The 20,603-nt window shown below is 38.3% G+C and overlaps 1 protein-coding gene across 5 annotated transcripts in view; it reads left to right on the top strand.

The window, feature by feature from the left end:
- KCNQ5 (potassium voltage-gated channel subfamily Q member 5) overlaps positions 1-20,603 on the top strand; it is a gene marked incomplete at its 5' end in the record, with an annotated part of 296,587 nt that overhangs the window by 206,031 nt on the left and 69,953 nt on the right. For all 5 annotated transcript variants that reach the window (XM_082305876.1, XM_082305874.1, XM_082305873.1 and 2 more), the window contains 2 exons: positions 3,404-3,494; positions 19,197-19,323. In XM_082305876.1, the coding sequence (XP_082162002.1) occupies positions 3,404-3,494; positions 19,197-19,323 (218 nt within the window). The remainder of the gene's footprint in view (positions 1-3,403; positions 3,495-19,196; positions 19,324-20,603) is intronic.

Below are 20,603 nucleotides of genomic sequence, written 5' to 3'. Positions count from 1 at the left end.
GCTGTGAGGATTGTTTCTGCTTTTCATGGATAATCTGCAGAACTATGTCTACCAGGTGCTAATCTGACCTGCACCTGGCTTTCCTGAATATTTGCCTTGATTTTGATTAATACACTGCTTAACTGTACTGGTTCCCTCTCCTGACACACATTTCCCATCTATCGTGAATTAACACTTTGCCCACAGTGATCTTCTAAATCACAGTCCTGAGAAACTATGGCAAAGCAAGTGGTGGGTGAGTGGAGGATGGTTTTGTGACTGCAGGTCTGGGCTGGGATTTAAAAGGTTCAGCTTTATTCCACATATAAAGACTCCGTGTAGCCTTAGGCAAGTCCCTTACCTTTTCTGTACCGTGGTCTCCAGCTGTGATATGGGAACAACAAGTTTTCTTTTTTCCTGCTGCGTCTGTTTTCTGTAATTGTGCTATAAGAGATCTCTTCCAAGTGAAAACTTGTATTGTGTGTTTGGACAAGACCCAGTACAACTGGGCCTCCAATTTAGTTGGTATTACTGGAATACAACTGAACAAGAGCAATTTTTAATACCTAAACACAAAGGAAACAAGAAAATATCATTTTAACTGATTCAGGACTAAAGAAACTCAGCAAAAGGAAATGACATCCTTTTACCGTAAATTCTTAGTCACTTCTTAATTTTATTTTGCCATCACGTCTTAATTTTATTTTGCCCTCTGCGCAAGCCTTAACCAGGAGAAACCACATTTATGCCTATGCCAGTAGGATGTAATTATAGGGGAGTTGTATCTGAAGACTGTAGCAGCTGAAACTACCAGTAATGTTCTGGGAGATTTTCCTTTTTAAAAAAAGGAGGGGGAAAGGGGAGCAAAATTGCTCACAAGGTGGATTTTTGTCACTTGAATGAGTTTTTTATGAAACCTTTAAGCATATATATGCTGATCCTTATCTTTCTTTATTCTGGAAAATAGACTTGCCAATGGTATGTGCCAGAGACTCCCTTTACCTTCCTGGATACTGTTTTATTTACAGTTCTTGGTAGAGCTTATATACAAGCTCCTACCAGATTTGACTTTCGGAGCACAACTTCTCCCCAGCAGTTAAGTGCTAAACTACAAAATGTGCCTCCAATGACTTATCGCATCACATATCAGATTTTCTACTAGAAATTCTGAAGAAATGGACTTATATTTTTCCCTAATGTACTGAATATATTACAGCGCTGCGATATTACAGCACTATGGAAATTCCGTACGTTATAGGGGAAAGAGCAATTTTAGCTCCTGAAGCGCAAGTCAGGGCAGATGCAATAACACATTAATGTTTGTATCCGGTAGTTAGAATCATAGAAGAATTTAGGCTGGAAAAGGCCTCTTCAGGTCATCTAGTCCAACCTCCTGCTCAAAGCGGAGCTCTTTCTCAAAGTCAGACCAGGGCCTTTTCCAGCAAAGTTCTGAAATCTCCAGGGACAGAGGTTTCACAGCTTCGCTGGGCAACTTGTTCTGGTGCTGAACCACCCTCCCTCTGACTTTTTTTCCTTATAGGTAATCATAAGTTTCTTTCCTGCAAACTGTGTCCTCTCTGTCTTCTTTATAATCAGAATTAGACAGCTGAGGACAGCAGTCAGAGGTCTCAGCCTCCCTTTGTCCAGGCTGGACAAACCCAGCTCTGCTCAGCCCCTCCTGTACATTGTGAGCTACAGCCCCTGACCACCCTGATGGCCCTCCACTGGTCTCTCTTGAGTTTGTCCGTCTCTCTCCCATGCTGAGGAGCCCCAAACTGGGCACAGCACTCCAGATGTGTTCTCTCACATGCCAAACAGTGGGAAATAATCACTTCCCTCAACCTGGATATGTTCTTGCTAATACAGCTCAGCATGTGGTTGGATTTCATTGCCACAAGAGTACATTGCTGAGTGATGTTCAACTTGGCCACCAGGAACACTCTCCCATACCCCTCAAGTGCTTTTCTGAAAAGCTGCTTTCTGTGTCTTCAGAATTCTTGTGTTGGTTAATGGAAACATTGTATTGAAGAGCCTATGAACCATCTACAAAGATCAGTAATTTCTATGCTTTTTTCCCTTTGTCCCTGGGAGAGATCTGAGTCCCTTTTGTATCAAGAAGGAGTCGTTTGTACTTTCTTGCAGGTATATATCTGCATTAGTTGCAATACCTATTCATGTTGGGTTAGAGCATCTGCTGACAAGAGTCCTAGCAAGTAAGACAAAAGCCAAAAGCCTGCCCTTTTTTCATGGACTCATTGCCCAGCATGACTGACAAGTGTTTTAAGAAGGAAATTAGCAAAACGTTGATAGAATCAATTATTACTACTTACAAAATCCAGTTCAAGTGCTAGAATTTAAAGTATAGAACATGCACTGCCTTGCACTCACTCACTGCTGATTAGTCAGTTCATGGTATTGTGGGTGAAATGAACTTCTCTTCTGATTCGTTTCATAGATGGTTTCACCAGCACAGTGGCCTTATTGTTGGTGATGCAGTACAATAGGAAAGTATATTCTTTATCATCCATAGTATATGCCTCAGAGCAATTCCAGCTCTGCAGGCTCATGTTGGTACATACTAAATGTGCTGTATGCTGTAAGGATCAGACATGCAGAATTTCTACAGTGATACCAAGTGTTTGCGTCTTCCTCGGAAAGCGATTTAGCAGCGTGTTGGTGCTTTGCCTTGCCTGCGTATATTCGTCAGTATCATGAAACATGCAAGTTCATGCAAGCTCAAAATTGTGGTTGTGTTTTCCTGATTGTAATCACATGACTTGTGTAAGACTTTCTTGATTCACTCCTTTGTTTTAACTTCTTCAATGGATTGTATAATATTAAGTTTTTTCCTAGAATGGAGCCTGGTCATTTAGGGCACTGATGCCATAATTCAAGTACCTCTCAGCTTCTGGTAGTTTGTACATGAGGTCTGTTGCTCAGAAGGAAGTCATTTAAGATGGGCCAAGTCATAGCAGTTAGGTGCAATATGCATCTTAGCTCTTCGATAAGCTTATAGAGCAGATATCTGTGGTCAATTGTGGGAGAAATGATTTTTCAGTCTGGGGAGAGGACTTTCCCGTTGGTGATCTTTCTTTAGAGCCTCTAAGAGTATCTGGACTGCATAAAGGTATGGGATTGTGATACCAACAGTAGCCTCTGTGTATGTTGGGTCATTTCTCCAAGCAAATAATTTCTTGTGTTTGTTTCCATTAATTCTACCAGTGCTGCTCAGAAGCATGTGGATTTAGTAACAGGCTATTCTAATGTCTTTAATGAACTAAGTTAAGTAGTGGTTGAATTGCCTTCTATTAATGAAGACTGTTCATTGATAGTCTTCTATTAATGTTGTGAAGTAGGATCAATATAGATACTGGATCAGGGTTCTGAAAAATATTAACAATTATTAATATTCTTTCTTTTTCAGTTTTCTCCTTGTGTTTGGTTGCTTGATTTTGTCCGTGTTTTCTACTATTCCTGAACACACAAAACTTGCCTCTGGTTGTCTCTTCATTTTGGTAAGTGAAACTTCTAAATACAAGACAGTTTTACAGATACTTTTATATACACTCAAATCCTCTCCCTCACCACGAAGAAAATAGTATAATTCCTGAACACTTTAAGAAACCAGACTTTTCATCAGGATGATGAAAAAAATATTAAAATAGAGGATTCCACTATCTTTTTCTTTAAAAACAGGTCAGATTGTATGAAAGTGTTAATAAAGTACTGTATTGCATCCTCTTCTTTCCTTGAGAATTGTTGTGTTGTATTACTGATAGTTTTTCTACTGCAGTTTGGCAGTGGCTGAGCATGAAAGACCTTTGATACTGCTGCTGCCATTTATAAAGTCAGTATGTAGTAAGAGGCACTTAAAATAGGAAATAATTTTGGTATCTTAGATACCAATTTGTGCTAGCTGTTGGTAGATACTGACATTTTAGTGGCAGTTGCTGCAGTGGGATATGGTAGTTTCATTACTTCTTCATAATACATGCTTTTGTATTATGTTTATCTCTCCTTTTTCCCTTCAGAGGTAGATATAAATGGCTTTAATCCCTAAAAGTGCTTAAAATTTTTCATGCATTGTATAGACGCCACTTTATTCATCTGCTTCTTGATGGGCCATTTAGTTCTGCAAGTGATGGCCTGAGGATAGGCAGCAGTGATCATTAAAATGTCACTGTATACCCAGAGTTACCATGGTTATTTCAGTTCCATGTATACAGCAGACTGTGGCTAGTTAGGTAGTGCCTGGGGTGAAGTACTGTTGACAAATGCCAGCATTTTAATTGTCATCACTGTATATATCCAAAAGCCCTGGTCTTCAGAACAGCTCCTTAATTAATTATGGCGTGAGCAGGCTGATAAGCATAATTATGGTGTATGCTATATCTCTACAGCATAATGTGCTACTGCATCAAGACACTTGAACTAAATGTCCAGAGCTGGCTAGGTGCAGAAGTGTGGTGCTCTGCTCCATCTGATAGTTTCTTAGCAGGGCTAAATAGGAGAGCCGTGCTAAATGTGGTATTTTCTTTCCTAGTGACATTAGCCCTTTTTCTTGAGAAAAGGTCAGGTGGCATTAAACCAGCTAAAAGTGATCGGATTTAATCCTATACTTATACCTAGTCCCATTATTTACATATCTGAACAACACTTTGCAAATGGAAGCTTGTTTGAACGTTCTGCAACTAGTTATATTATTGCAATTACTACACTAACTGCTAAGATTTTCTGGTACGGAAAACAGGAAAATTTGATTAATCTGAAAATACCCTATTTCTAATAGCAGGTGCTTTTGTGACAAGTAATCTGTTTCCCTGTATACTTATGCAAATTAGTTGTAGAAATGCTATTTGTTCTGACATAAAATATGCATTTCCCATGAGCCACATATTTGTTGATTGTGTTGGTACGCTTACCGCCGCTGATTCCTCAGCTGGCTGATAAACACATTCCCTGTGCTTTGCCATGGCTCGCCCAGGAGCCTGAATGTGGAGGAGCTCTGCGAAGTCCTGGGTTTGTTCCCACCGCCGGGCAGAGGTGCGGTGAGATCTGCTAGCCAATACACCAGTCTTTGTAAAAGGTGTCCAACAGCAGAGTGGAGCTGCTCGGGGTCTGAAGAGGGAAACGGCAGTACTTTCTGCTACTGCAGCTTCAAAGGTGGACTTTGTCCATCTTAACAGTTCTGACTATACATCCCGTGGCATCCTCTGAACACAGAAATGGCCTTAAGGAGGAAGGTGGATGGTTAATCCTTGAAGCATCAATACTAGCCTAGTCCAACATTTCTATGCTATAGCCTAGCATGTTCAGCAAACCCTTGGCAGGAATAAATCTACTGATGACGAATTTTACAGCTCCTGCTGTGGGTCTCTAATGGAGAAAAATATAAACACAGCGAAGTATGAAGTTCCAGAAGCAGGCTAAAGCTGACTGGTTTATTCCAGTTTGCTGATGCATGATTTGCTCCTTCTCTGCATACTGAATCATTAGCTATTAGCAATGTTATCAAAGGAGGCTTTTGCAACCGCAAACCAAGAGAAAAATACATTTCTACATTAACTCAGGAGCAGTCGTTTTGGCTGTGCCAACACATAACTGCAGTCACTAGAGTTTTCGCAACCTTTTCCTTGCAGTGATTCACACAACTCTTACAAATGTGTCATTTAGTAGAGACAGTTGTATTAACTATCAGAGATCTGGTTTAATACTGTTTTGCTTTGTGCTCGAGCTGGAAGATATGTGTTTATTTTCTAATGAAGTACCATACAAATACAACAATCCATAGAGCTGCCTGCTGGGTTTCTGTGAACTGTTTGCTTCGGAGATTTATTCCAGATGGTCCCCCCTACAGCCGTGTTAATTGGCTAAAAAGCTAATGTAATGTTCCTTCGACTTAGTACCTGAGCTGTTGCCTGCGCTGGCACCTGTGGCTTTTGACATATTGCAGCTATTCACAGTTACACGGGGAGGTTAGAGAAGTGTAGATGAGGTGAGCAAACCTTTCCCTCCTTCTCAGAAAGGCCAGAGGAGCCGAGAAGATTATTGTTCTGCAATCAGTCAATTCCATTTATCTCCCCCAGCCTCGCCTTACAAGGGAGCAGAAAACGTATCTCCTAATCACTGCATCCTAAATACGCTCTCAGAAAAATATGAGTGTGCGGTAGCTCAAAGTAAATCAGTGTTTAGGAAAGCAGTATTAGCTGAGGGCTTCTGAGCGTCAGCAAAGGTTAATGGGCTCATCTGGACTGCAGAAACGCCTGAGGTCTGCTCCCAGAGCTGATGCAAACCTGCCCGGCTGCGTCGTGTTGTACCCAGCCAGGGCTTCAGTTCTGGCATCTGCACAAGTACTACTGTGTTCCTAGGCATCTTCTACTTATCAGGGGGCCTGTCAAGGGAAACACATTTAATATTTGAATTTTATGCTTAAATGAAAGTCCTGCAGATAAGTTAAGTGCATGTTACATACAGCAGTGTTGGATTGTTACATCAGTAATTAATTTGGTTAGATTTTTTTCCAGAAATAATAAGCCTAATCAGGGGGAGAGCATCAGATAAAACTCCTTATACCTACAATTATAATTATGCTTTAGTCTTGTCTGTGCACACAGCTTCTGGCACTGAAGTTGTAGCAGTGATATAGCCCAGACAGACAGTAGAATAACATCTACTTCAACATCAAAAAAGCCACAAGCAGCTTAAGAATCCAACTAACACAGCAAGAAAATAATCTTTGGTGTATTGCTGATCTCCTACAAGTACGTTTTCTGGCACTTTTCCAAATAATAAACACAAGGAAAGTAAAACTTAGGCTGGGAAGGCAGAATCAAATCTTTTGGGGAAGATAGCCAAGAAGGAATATATCTGGAACTGGAGGTCATTCACTCTCATGACCAAACTCTCTATATTTTAAGATCATTTTCAACTAAAGCTATGTGAATAACCGGTTCACTTCTGTTTGTTTGCTGTCAATTCAAGAAAATAAATAAAATATTTTGAGTTGATCCACAAAGATTTGACAAATCAAAAAGTCCAAAAAAAGTCTTGGATCAGATTAAATGTTTCATTTGACCTGGCATAAAATATTATTTGTGTGTTTGAGCATTTTAGAACTTTTGGCTTAAAAGTAAAATTGAGGCTATACGAACGAAATGTCATTTTTATTTGAAGTGACAAAGCATTCAATTTTTTTCATAATTTTCTTTTTTAATCAAGATGGAGAGATTGCAAAACTCATGTGAATTTCTTCAGGACTGATTTTGTCAAATCTGTTTTGTTTTTTTCTCAGAAAAAGGCTGGGGTAGAAAGCTGTACCCAGTTCTGTAGGATAAGGGCCTCTGAAAATGTACTTTAGGAACACATTCTCCAGGCAGAAATAGCTCCCAAAGACATAAAAGCAGACAGCATGCAGCAGATGAGGCTAGCTTCTACACGTACTGTGGCCACTTATATGAATCCAAAAGGAGAGTCTAGTAAGTGCTTCTAGCAATTAAGATCTTCCTAAGATTTTTCTTTTCTAGCATTTTCCCATAAAAAATGTAGAAAGAGGATAAACATTGCTTAAAAAACATAGAGTATAACTGCCCCATAGCAGGCAAGCACATATTTAATTTGTCTCTGCTCTAGGAGAGTGAATCCATCCACAGAGATGTAATCATACAAATCCGCTACGAAATTTTAAAGCTGGGCAGAGTGGATTTAAAAAAAGGGAGATGGATAGTGCTTAATTCAAAAAGTAGCATTTTTCAGTTTAAATTTGTTGTCCCAGAACTTGAATCCCCTTGTGACGCTTGGATAAAAGACCAGCAGACCTAAGGAGAGGACTGGATGGATGGCTTTGTAGCACCAGCTAACAATGTATGAAGGGAAAAACTGAATCACCTTGAGAGATTTCAATTCTAGATACATTTCTGACAAAGAAGGTAGGGTATAGAGCACATGTTAACTGCAGTTTTATTGAGTCTTCTCCCGAGAGAAACAGATGAACTGATCCCTGAGATAAAAAATCAGTGATTTTCAACTTTACTAGAGCTTGTCAAAACTCAGAATCAGTGTTTCTCAGGTAATACTCATTTTCAGTGTTTTCTTTCATCCCCAATCAAAGGAAGGCTTTGAAATTTCAACATTTCTGCATAGAAATCTCTGAAAAATTACATCTGTTAGACATACAAAACCAATGTTATCAAAGACACAATAAGAGAGGGAAATGTAATGTTGATAAGGTCAAAGCCTTCATGTTTTCAGTCTTGTTTGGTTTCATATACACTAATATTATAATAAGGTGATAACAGGAGCATAAAACAATTCAACCGTGTCATAATAAACTACCTGTTAGCTTTGAAAGAAAATATTCTTACCTTATCAAAAGAAATAATTTCATGTCTTTGCTGATGAAATTGATACTCTCTATTACGTATACGGATTTCATCAAATCAGAGCTGACTGTTGTTATAAAAATTTGGAGCAGATCTCATTACAGCTGCTTGAGAATCTTTGTGTACAAACAGGGCAGACTTCCCATTGGAGATGTAAGTGCTGGTTGCACTTTTCTGAAACTAAAAATTATTAGGAAGAAGTCTGACAGAAGGCAAAAATGTAAATGTAAAGGTGAAGTTATTTAAAAGCACAACCGTAGATGTCCCCAAAGCTGTAATTCTTCCATCAGAAGGCAGCGTTGGCACTACCAACCAACCAACCAAGCTCTAAAACAAATAAGCACACACTGTAGCTATGGAGAGAGATGAAAGTAACAATAAAAATTATTTCATAACAAAGGAACAAGGCACCACACATAAAACTGTAAAGATATCTATGAAAAATCTATTGTCAATGGTGCTGAGGATGATAAAATACACTTCAAACACATCAGAGAATAAAGACGTCTTGATACTGGCATAAGCTTATTATTGATATGTTTCTGGGCTTGATTACACCATCAGTAATGTTTTGTCCTTTTCTTTTATTCTTCTGTATTAAGCAGAAATAACTTTTGTAAAGAGAAGAATGAAAAATCATATATTGAATGGAATCATTTTATCTTGTAATTAAAAAATGCAATATGCTATAGTTCTACTAGGAAAGCTTAAATAGGTTTGATGACTAAAGCTGACTAAAACAGCATTATTATACATGATCTGCCATCAGGGTAAAGAAAAATCTCATAACTGAATCACTTAAAGAAGTAGGATAACTATGAACGGTTACCTCAAGTGCTACAGCATTCAACAGCAAATGCAGTAGAACGCAAGAGAGAGTTTCAGAGTCGCTGCCAGAGCATTTCCCAGGCAGGCAGAGCTACTAACCAGGTACAAGAAGAAATCTCCATTTACTGTGAAATGTTAAGATCACTAGAGTTGCCACAAGTCAATGGCTGCTGGATGAAATACCATCCATGGAATTATTTTCCATTCCGTCTGAATGAACAGGGCATATGTAGAGAAATGGGTGGTACTGTGCAATGAAGAAAGATGGATGGAAATAGCAAACTCACAAGCAGTGTTAAAGGTAATACAACTCATGACCTGCTACTATTTTAACATTAAAATGGCTAACCTGTAGTAAGAAAGTCAGTGTTACTACAGTCTTACTGTAGTAAGAAAGTCACTATTTTTTAAATAGGTACATTGTACACTTTTATATTCTTATTATCTGTTCCTATATAAGAGCTGTCACTTAGTTTATCTAGTCCATGACATTATATGGCTATATGCAGAAAGTCAGGGGAGAAGACTGTGAACAATCAGTTTCTGATTCCCTTTGTTTCTCAACACAGGGAGGACTAGCATTCAAAGGTAGAGAATGTATTCTTAAAAGGGAAAGGACTGTCCATGTTATTCGGAAAAGAGCCTTTTAGCCAGCCATTCAAGGGGCCACTTTATCCAGGAGAACACAGAATCTTTATGAGGATTTTGAGATTAAGAGTGGAAAATGGGGAGGATTAGATGTTAATGGTAGGCTGTCAGGATTCAGATTAATAGGGATATCATTCTTTGAGGAGAGAGAAGCACTTCTCCTTTCAGGCTAATCAACACATTGTGCTAAAGGACCAAACCAGCTGTCCTTGACCTCCTTTAAGGAAAAAAAGAGCAACACTCCTTGCACACAAGTTGCACACAACATGACATGTCTTCCTTCTTGTTTTATCAGCTTAAGTGATAACAAGGTAGCATGGCAAACCACTTCCAAGTCATAAGTGTAACATTTTCCATAGATGTAGATTTGTAATAGTTTCTGCTAGACACTGGAGTATTGAATTTTATTGGCTTCACACCAGAGTTTGATAAGGATCCAAACTTGTTATATGGAGAGCATGAGCTACCTCCTTACAACAGGCAACAAACTGTTTAAAACAGTAAAAATGGATAGATATCAAACTCTCTATCAGAAATTCAGACCTGACCCTTGTTAGAGAAATATTGATTTGCCAAATGGAAATGCAGAATATGTCTCCAGAGGAAAGCCAAAGTACATGGTTATAAATAATATGTAAGGAAAAAGTCTACAAAACACTAAAATACAAAAGGAAAAGAATGCTGGAAAAGGCAGAACATCAGTGATATGAAAGCTGCTTGGAAACCTAGGGAACACCCACCATCTGAGTAACATACAGAAACCATAATCCACTGAGTCATTTTGCACAGATGTGACAAAGCATGCAAAGACATAGCGTACTACAGTCAAAATGTGAACTTTCCTCAAGTGAGAGAAGATATCTGTTCACAAGATTCAGTATAAAAACTGTGAAGTCAAGCAAATAGATATCAAAATGCAGACAAATATCAAAAATATATGTAAGAACCTGGAGCAGACATACCTATAATACCAAAATCCAAAGGGAGTTTAAAGTGTGGGTGATGATAGTAAATACACAGACACACATTGAAACTAGGTCCAGTCCTGCAGACTCTGAACTGTGGGTGTGCTACAAAGATGAATTAGCAAAGAAAGTACTGCTTGTTTTAAACTTATAGGCTTCCACAGGGTGCCTAAGGAAAGGGTGTATGTCATGGACAGAATAACAACTTTGGTATCAAATCAGAACCAGACAGGAATTGGCTGATTGCACCATATGAAGATATGATCACAGGAAATGAATGTCTCACAAAGATATATGTATGTTTTTGAGAGGATGTGGAAGGGGTTTGTTCTTTTCTTTTTCCAAGAGACCAAAATTCCATAAGCCTTGAAAAAAGATAATAGGAAAAGCTGCAAAACATTCAGCAAATGGCATAATTTGTAAAACACAAGACTTGGTGTACCAGCTCTCAAAGTCTAGTTATTGGACTGAAAAGAGGGAACCAAGTCAACGTTGTCACTCAGCCTAAGGAATTGAATAAAAATATTGTAACTAAAAACTTGTTTAAGTAACAGAAATATTTGGTGAGATGACAGAAGTTAATATCTTCAAGAAACTGAATGCATAAGCAGGATTATGGCAGTTTGGGTAAAGTGCCTTCCAAGTCCAGTTTGCCAAAATTTACCAATTGTCAGGAAACACTTTCTTAAAATTGCTTTCTGAACACATTTGGTGCTGGAAACATTTCAGTGCATATTATCCCAGATGCTCATAGGTCTCCCAGTGGTCAAAACATGCACTGATGTACTCCTAGGGAAGCTCTGTGAATAAGCTTTGTGAACTGGGAAACTGCAAGAAGAAATCACTTTAAAAAAAGAAAATAGCAAATATAATTTGCAGACTCTCTAGGATTTAACAACAACAAACATGCTAAGACCAAAAAATAAAAGAATAACTATCCCATCCCGCTCTGCTATACACCATGTCAAATGTTATCAGTTAATTCACATACATGTGTTTGGCTGTAACAATTAGGCTAAACCCCTTGCATCAATACAAAATTAACATGGATGCCAGAGCATAAAAGGATTCAGAGTCTGTACTGGCTCTGGCACCCATTCTGCATTTCTTTTGGACACAGCAAAAGATATCAAATTCTTCACAAACATTTCAAGAGGAAGATTTGGGAGCTGTGTTGCTACAGAGACATGTGCTTGAACGTCTGCCTGTAACATGTGACATCAGAAACGTGACTACAGCAGAAAAAAATGCGTGAAGAAATCACAAAGGAAATGCAAAGGCCTGGGTACAGCTGTACAGAGCTTCATTGTTTTCAATATGTGTATAATTTTAAAATCAAAATGAGAGCATTTACTGCTGAGATCTCACTACAGAGAAAGAAAATGTGAACAAGCACAAAGCAGGATACAAAAATACTTGGAAAGTAGGGAATTATTCTATAGTGTGAGTTTCATGGCTACCGTCTTCTTTCGGGAATTCTCTCAGAAATGTAGTTGTACCTGACACAAACAAATGATCTGGCACAAAGCAGTGAGCGTAAATGGGAGGGACTGGAAAGAGCCATGTTTAAGGGTGATGCTCTATCTTGGGAAGAGCAGGACAGACAGGATAGGTGGTGAAGTCAACATTTCCCATTGCCATTTTCCCAATTTGAAAAAAGGTTTTCAGTGATCACCAGGGTCTTCTTAGAAGAACCACGTCCACCAAAATCCAGCAGCCAAAAGGAGTTTGGGGATGTGTTTGCCCACACGTGCACTGACATGGTAATCGCAGTAACCGTGATGGCCAGCGGCCGGGAGCACAGCTGCCCAGCACACCTGTGTGGCACTCATTCCTGTGGCACCAGCAGATCCTCAGCAGCCGGTCTGTGGTGGTGGTGTGAAGTGGGTTTGCTGATCTGGGGAGGCTTCATGGATGCTGAGGAAGGTTAGCACCGTTTCAGTGCTAGGAATCATGTATTGGGTCTGATATGGTAAATATTTGTATTTACTCTGTAAGAGATGATGAAAACCCTAATTAAATGGCAGCTACCTAATTCTGGTGCGTGCTTTTACTGTCTGATTCAAAACTGGGTTCACTTGACATAAAAATTCTGGGCTTTTTTCTGTTGTAAATGAATAAAGAAACATGACTGATAGGTGCCATTTCAAGTAATAAACACAAAAAGCTAAAAGGGAGTTGGATAGCAGAAGTCCTATATAACATGTGGCTAATTAAAACTAAGCATATCACTGGGATTTTAATATTATATCAATAGACTTGTAGCTGTGTATTAGATTAAAAGGCACAGAACTGATTTCTCAATCCTCTATTAACGTAAAATCAACATGGGAAATCTTAATCATAATTTGGAAAAGTAAGTGTAGTAAAAGCATCACATTCATTATAAAACTGATAAATGACAAAAAGGTGCATAAATTTCATTTCATGCTTATTGTGTATTGCACTGGGAGCTGAACTGAAGGCTCTGGTTGTGATTTATATGCCACTAATAGGGTCTATTCTGGGTTATATTTTCAGATTTATGGCCGCCTCTCCCACTGTTAAACTGCAGTTGGAAAGAATTAAAACATTAGTTCCTTAAGTGTATATATGCACATGGAGATATACTTGTTAGCTGTTTAGATCAAAGATCTCCCCTTCTAATCCTGAATCAGGAATAATACAAATGTGTATTCAAATTCTACTGTTATTTTGAACAATAAAGTGTGCACATATTCATATCTGCTGATTTTAATCTGGAAACTGGCCAGCATAACAGAAGTGTCCCTAGTCCGCCACCAGCTTCTGCATCACAACTATTTAAAGCTCAGACCTTCCTCAGGTTTCTCTGAAGCAGACTAGTGTTGTGCTTCCCCTCACATCCCAATAGTACCTGTTTAAAGTGTAGGGCCCAACTCTGGTGCTCAGTACTTTGATGCAGTAAAGGGTTTTTTTGCTTGGGAGAGGGATGCAGAAGCTGAGTGTTATGTTCTTCCTTTAACCGAAGGAGAAAACAATCGCATCCTCTTTGACGATGAATAACAAAGCATTGCTATTTGACTGGTATCAACTATTCATCATGTGTCACCATAAAGAGATTTTAGCAGCTGGTGACATTCTTAAACCAGTCAGCCATAAATTAAAGGATGAGAACATGTCTGTTCTCCCTCTTTTCCAACTGATTTGGAAACAGTGGACTTCCCTGTTTATGAGTTTTTAGGGAAGAGAGGGCACTTCCCGAGCTCTATTAGATGACATTGCTCCTCCTATTCCTGCTGTTGTGCTACTGTAGTGAGTCTGTGCTGATTTACACCAGATGAGCATCTGCAGTGCAGCTACACTGCAGAGATGTTGTCTTCAGTAGGGAAAGACTTGTGGCCTTATTAAAGCTTATTTCAGGGGATTAATTTGATTTGTTCTAGTCCATTTCCCAGGCTTCTGACAATGTCACTTGTAGACCCAGTTCTCCTATAAGCTCAAGGCAGGCAGCTCTTTACATCAGTCTGCAGCTCTGTTGTCCTAGTTCGCTAGTCTTTAGAATACTTAACAACACAATTTCCATACAAGAAATATAATTAAAATAACAGTAGAGCCATTGTCTTGTGGGCAGATTTCTTATATCCAAACCTCAGCTCATTTACACATTGCAAAATAGCCAGGAGCATCCTAGAAGAACGGCACAGAGTGCTCAACTTTGCTCTTTGTCTCATCTTGAAAATGGTTCTAATTCCCAGAAATGACGGTCTACCACCAAGGCACCTAATTTCAGCAGCAGCAAATTATTTTAAGTTTTAATAAGCAGTTATGTTAATGAACAAGAAAGCTATGATAAAACAGTTTTTTGCTGTTTTAATGTTATGCTTAGGGAAATCCTTATCATTAAAAACTACCTGAGAAGCATGCTAATGTAAACAATTTCAACAAATCATCACTTGTATCCTAATTAAAAAGGGGAAAAAAAAAAAAGAAAAAAAGTTCTCATCGTAGCTGGATTGTACAAAGTATGCTTGATTTAATTAATTATCAGCCCTATTCATTAGAGTCCTACAGGGCCGCCTGTTAATAGAAACCTTGCTCTGGATGACCTCTTATTTTCCTTTCCTGTCATTTGTGTGACTCTCATTGTTCCAGTGGCAGAGCAACCAAGGCACATGCAGATGTAAAAAACTTTAGGAGCACACTGGCACCTGTGCTCCTTATGCCAAAAACAACTGTATCTTTTAAGCCCGTGTGTTTCAGCCTTGCTTCTCCCATGTATGCATAGTTCCCTGTGACAACTGGAACTGCAGAAACATTTCAGAATGACATCAGTCTGAATGAACTGTGCTTTGAGAAGGAAGAAAGACTTTCTACTGTCCAAACTACCAATTACAGCTAACTGTGAGCTTAAATATCAAAAAAAGTTACAGATTGTGGTAACTGTGGTGCAAGGCCAGATGCAGCTGTGATTGCAAAAGGATGACAAGATAGGAGAAAAGGAAGAAATGGCAAAGGCCAGGGCATCCCTGTTCTACCTAGGAAGGGAAGGGTTAGGTTTCCAGTAAATCTAAACTTGCTCATGAGTTCAAATTCAGCCTTGCTGAATTTTGAAGGAGGATAGATTTATCAACAGTGCAGGATTTTCCCATTCTGATGCAAATGTTGTTATTAATATCTATACGTAATCCAAAATTAATGAGGTTCCATCATATTATACATAAGACAGAGATACTTGGAATGCATCATTTCTACATGAACCTTACAAATCATATGAGGTCTAATGATTTATTCAATCACATGCCTTTCCAATTATGTTCTGATCTTCTGTTTCAATTGCCGAGGAATTAAAACCAAATTATTTAAAAGCCTAGATTTATGCTTAATTTTGTAATAAGCCATTCCAAACGAAATTTTAAAAAAAATCCTGATCTTGTTTGGGATGTGTCCTTCCAATTTTTGTCCATGGAAAACCAAGAACCTCGTGACTGTGCAGCTGCCATAGGAAAAAATAATGTCATTCCCTGGCCTGCATTAACCTTGACAGAGATTTGAGTTTATGTTGTGACTGAGTGCACTGATTACTAAAACATTACTTTTTTCGCAGTGGTGTGGGATTCTTTGTTTCTCTCTGGTTCCAACCTGGACTAATCCAAAATACAACAAAACTGTCATATATACTACTATGAAGAATTTCTGTTTCAATGCATTCACATTTTCTAGGAAAATCATTTTCCTTTAGACTTTATTTATGATGATATGTATTCCCTTCAAAATCGGTTGTTCTTTGAGGAAGTAGGAATGACCAGGATATAAGGATCATTTTGAACCATTTCTATTTCAGAAAGTGCAAAAATAAGCGTGAAACCCCATCTCCACTTTGTTCAATGTCTTTTCTGTTATTAAAGCTTATACTGTATTTTAAAACCTCCACAAATTTGGTATGTGTGGAAGAAAATCATATATAGTATTTTTAAAATCAGCAGTTCTTTTAGCATTACAGTGCAGAGAGCCATATTTACTGTATTTGAGCTCACTTACTACAACTACAGCAGCTGTTGTTAAAATTTACTTAAGTAGCAGAAACCTCAGTTAATTTTGAGAGAATATCACCAGGCATAAGTTCATAATGTTGCTAGAAATGGTAACTATTTTTCTCAAGGAATGAACAAAGATGTTTCACAATGTTTCTCCATGAAAAATATTATACTCTTACCCCACCCTCAAAAAAACATTTTTGATAAAACACCCTTTTGCTCTTTTTCTCTGTCAGAATAGATATATCTCCAGGAAGTTTCTCTTTGTAGTACTTGTATATGCATTTGTGTGTGAGAGACAAATAGGATTTCTGCCTCTGAGACAAGTACACCATGTAGTACAAGAGACTCTCAAACACGTGCTTTCAGCACACAATGGCTTTTTTCACCTTTGTATAACTGAGCAAGCGTAGCAAATAGTAATTGCTAATGGTAGTACAGATGGTGAATACAAAACTGCAGAGCGCTAGTAGCAACCAGAATAGTAAACTACCAAAAAATATTACCTCTTTTCAACTTCTACCAGCAGTTTTGTGATACTAATTTAACTGAATTGAAGCTGTAGACTAGTCATTCCAGAATCATTAAGTACTTTCTGTTCTTGCCACTTCTGCATTGGAGTGCCTACTGAGGTCTAGAGTGTGACAGAGGACACGCTTCTGTGTGTGTGGATCAGCTCCTGTAAGATGCCTGTGACAATTTCAGCGTACTTACAAAGCAGGAGGTGTTTCTCATGCATCCGTACATACAGTATGTTTTCCAGGGAAACGACAAACTTTAGTCAAATGAAATGTGATTAGATTTTAACAAGGAAAAGATTTTATTGGAAAGAAAGAATGTTTCATGCTTTGCTGGTATCCTCTCCTTTGGTATCTCTTACTCTGCCCCAAAGAAGAAACTTCATCAGGAGAATCAGATGTCAAATGACCTGGATGCCTGCCATCAACCCCCATAAATTCAGAGACATCATCTAACAATTTGTAAACCAGATTTGACAATTCATGATTTAACTACCACTATAAAAGTGGTAGTTAAATAACAAAAATACTTATTCTTCCTTTTTTCCAGTTGGCTTCTTGTCCATTTTATTCTTGGCCTATACAGGATTTCCTACAAGGAAATGTACCACATGGTAGCCAACTATTAAGAATTATTGTTACTATATGGAGAAGTTCTTCAATTTTGCACATAATCCTTTCTAAAGTTGTGCAATAACTCTGTCCATGGAATTAAGCTGAAGTTTCTTGCAGTCGAATGAATAAAAAGAAAACCTTAAACAGTCAGACTCGTTTTTCCATGTGTTCTTTTCTAACAAAATTATGACATTTTCTTTAGCCACGTTTTAGCAAAGGGATCTCATTCTGCTTGTGTGATTTAGGCATTCAATATGGGATTTACAAAACTGGAAACGAAGACACTGAAGAAGGTTCTAAAACATCTTTCAATGTGATGTAGTTATACAAGCTGACATGTTTTAGGAAGGAATACTATTTTTTCAAATTGTTCTATGACAGCAAAAGCAAATTAAATTCACAATGTTTCAATGTACTGCCAGTGATCATAAGCTAGTAAAGCAACATTACATGACACAACATTAATAATGTCATTTGTTCAGGTAAATTAATGCCCAAGTTGACATATGTGATATTTACAGCCTTATTGGCTTCCAGAGTTGTAGGGTCTCACAGACTAAAAACATGCAAACTCTTAATTGGGAAAAAGTCAATATTGTATCAACCGTACCCTTGCAACTATTCCTCTAATTTATTTATTTGCAGTGTTTTCTTACCAGTACCACACTACTCTTCATCCTGTAGAAATAACAAGTTAATTCGCTGACAAGGAACAGCTTTCTCCTGGACATGGAAATACATTCAGCTGCCAAATAAAATACAACTTTCATCCTCTTCTTCTTGATGAATTCCTTAAGAAGTTCCTTCAAGTACTTTTCTCCTTCTTTTGGTTAACACACAATTTTTTATTTTATCATTTCAAAACCCATAACTTTATGATGGCATTCCAGGAGAGAATCGAAACTAAGTTTATAATTTCATACCAGTGTGTAGGTACTGCATATTATAGGGATTCAGATTTCCTTAAGGTATGGAGCTGAATTGTGCTCCAAGCTCTACTGCTGCAACTCTGCTGACCTCACTGCTGTACTGAAAAATTTCTTCCAATAAAAGCTGCATAAATACAAGTTGATGCTATTGAAATGGATAATCTTAAAGAAAGTTTCAATGTGAAAGAAAAGCAAGCCAGACAAAGGAGGTGAGATTTTTAAATGCTTTCATTCACGAGTTGTCCAGGGAAAGTTATGCCTAGTATGAACATTCATTTACTGTCTTACAAACAGTTACGTACCCATTCTATGTAATTACACTTGCATGTATCTTAACCTCCTTCTAGGAACAAATTGATTTCCTAAATGTTTCTGCATCATCTTAATCACTTCACCTGTATATTGCTACAATGAGAATATATCTACCAAAACGTTCAGCCTTCAAACTAAGAACTAATTTTATGGATGTGGATATATAACATATATTCTTCACTAGCTGTCTAAATTACGTGTGGTCTGATCTTCAATATCCAAAGTCACTGAATATTTTGCTTTGGTATTTTTTGAGAATGATTCAGTCCTTCAATATTTCATAGTTAGTAGCTGATCTTATCAGATATTTAATGTTATTCAGATTAGATTTGGACCCCTCACCAGGGAGCTCTGGGGACTGTGTTTTGTGTGTAGATGTGCAACCATCCTGGGGAACAGGGTCCCAAGTTTGGCTTGGGATCTTCATGTGCTCAAGGAATACTGGTAGACACACACAGTGGTCATAAGTTTCCTGATGCTTCAGTGTTGGTTATCTGTAACAGACATTTTTCTTATTTTCCATTTCTAGGAATTTGTCATGATTGTTGTCTTTGGTTTGGAATTTATTATTCGTATCTGGTCTGCTGGATGCTGTTGTCGATACCGAGGATGGCAAGGAAGACTGCGCTTTGCAAGGAAACCATTCTGTGTAATAGGTGAGTGTCTCAGCTCTAGTTTATTTTAAGATAAAAATAAAATCCCCCCCCCTTCTGTTTTGCTTTTGAATGAAAACTAATGGAATCAAACTCTGTTTGCAGAAACCAGGTGTAAATCCAGAATAGCTGTGTGTCACCTGTCACCTGCCCAAAGCTTTTCTAGATATAAAATCACAAAGTCCCTAAATACCAGTCAGCCTACGTTTCTTACGTTCTCCAAAAGACATCTTCCTATGCATGTCATACTGCTGGCATGTATATTGGAAGAATGAGGGACTGAGAGCTAATCTCGTTGAAAATCATGAGAGCTGTATGCATTTAAGGAGCATGAATATTAGACATCTTGTATATACAGGCATACATACCATGAACATATGTGCATACATTGTGCTCTCTTTATTTAACCTCTGTGATCAGACATGTGTACACTGCAATAAGTTTGAAAACCTACCTAGAAATGTCTTCTGACAACACTGCTGCTTCCTGCATTGCTGCTCTCTGCATGACAGTCCAGGTATCTGCTCTGCCAGTGAGTCTGGCATAGGATATAGCATACTTCTACAACTATTTCAAGAAACTCTTCCTCCCCTTCTTTGCTCTAGAAATTCTCTCTGAAAATGGTGAATAAGCCCACAACCAGTCAAAACCCTATTTTTAAAAAGAACCTTCAGGAAAACAGTTTCCCAATAAAGGTAGAAATCAAGGATGGCTAACCAAATTAATCTGATAATTGCTTATTTTACTAATGTTTTGGAGCAAATGCTTTTTACAGGATATCTGTGGAACTTCAGGATATCAATGTCCCAACTTCTTTCTCAATCTCCTTCCTCTCTCCAGCCTTTAATTTCATCTGCTTGTGTCTTAAATTAATTTATAGACGATTGGGGCAGGAAACACATTCTCCCATGCATCTATACAGCAGCTATCACACAGAGTCACACTCTTATAGCAGTTACACACAGGTCTCAGTGTAAACAGTGAATAACAATATTGTCATGTAGATGAATGCAATCCTGGTCTAAAAAAGAGTTATGCAGTGTCCTGTGGCATCACAGACCAGTGCACTCGTTAGGGCTAATGTGTAAAGCGAGCTTTTGCCTTCTGCCTTATTCCCTGGTAAATCCACACCTTCTCCCACTGCGGAATTCCTCCAATGGAGAAAGGGGCTTTAGCAAGAGGTGCATGAGTAGGTGGAAAGGCATCGCAGACTGTCTCCCCCTCAGAAAGAATCACCCCATCTATGTTATTGTATGTCACTGTGGGAGAGCAGGATGTACTGG

The sequence above is a fragment of the Platalea leucorodia genome (assembly GCF_965183815.1).
Source record: "Platalea leucorodia genome assembly, chromosome: 3".
Lineage (NCBI taxonomy): Eukaryota > Metazoa > Chordata > Aves > Pelecaniformes > Threskiornithidae > Platalea > Platalea leucorodia.
The sequence above is the reverse complement of the archived record's forward strand: the minus strand, read 5'-3'. Positions and strand labels throughout refer to the sequence as shown.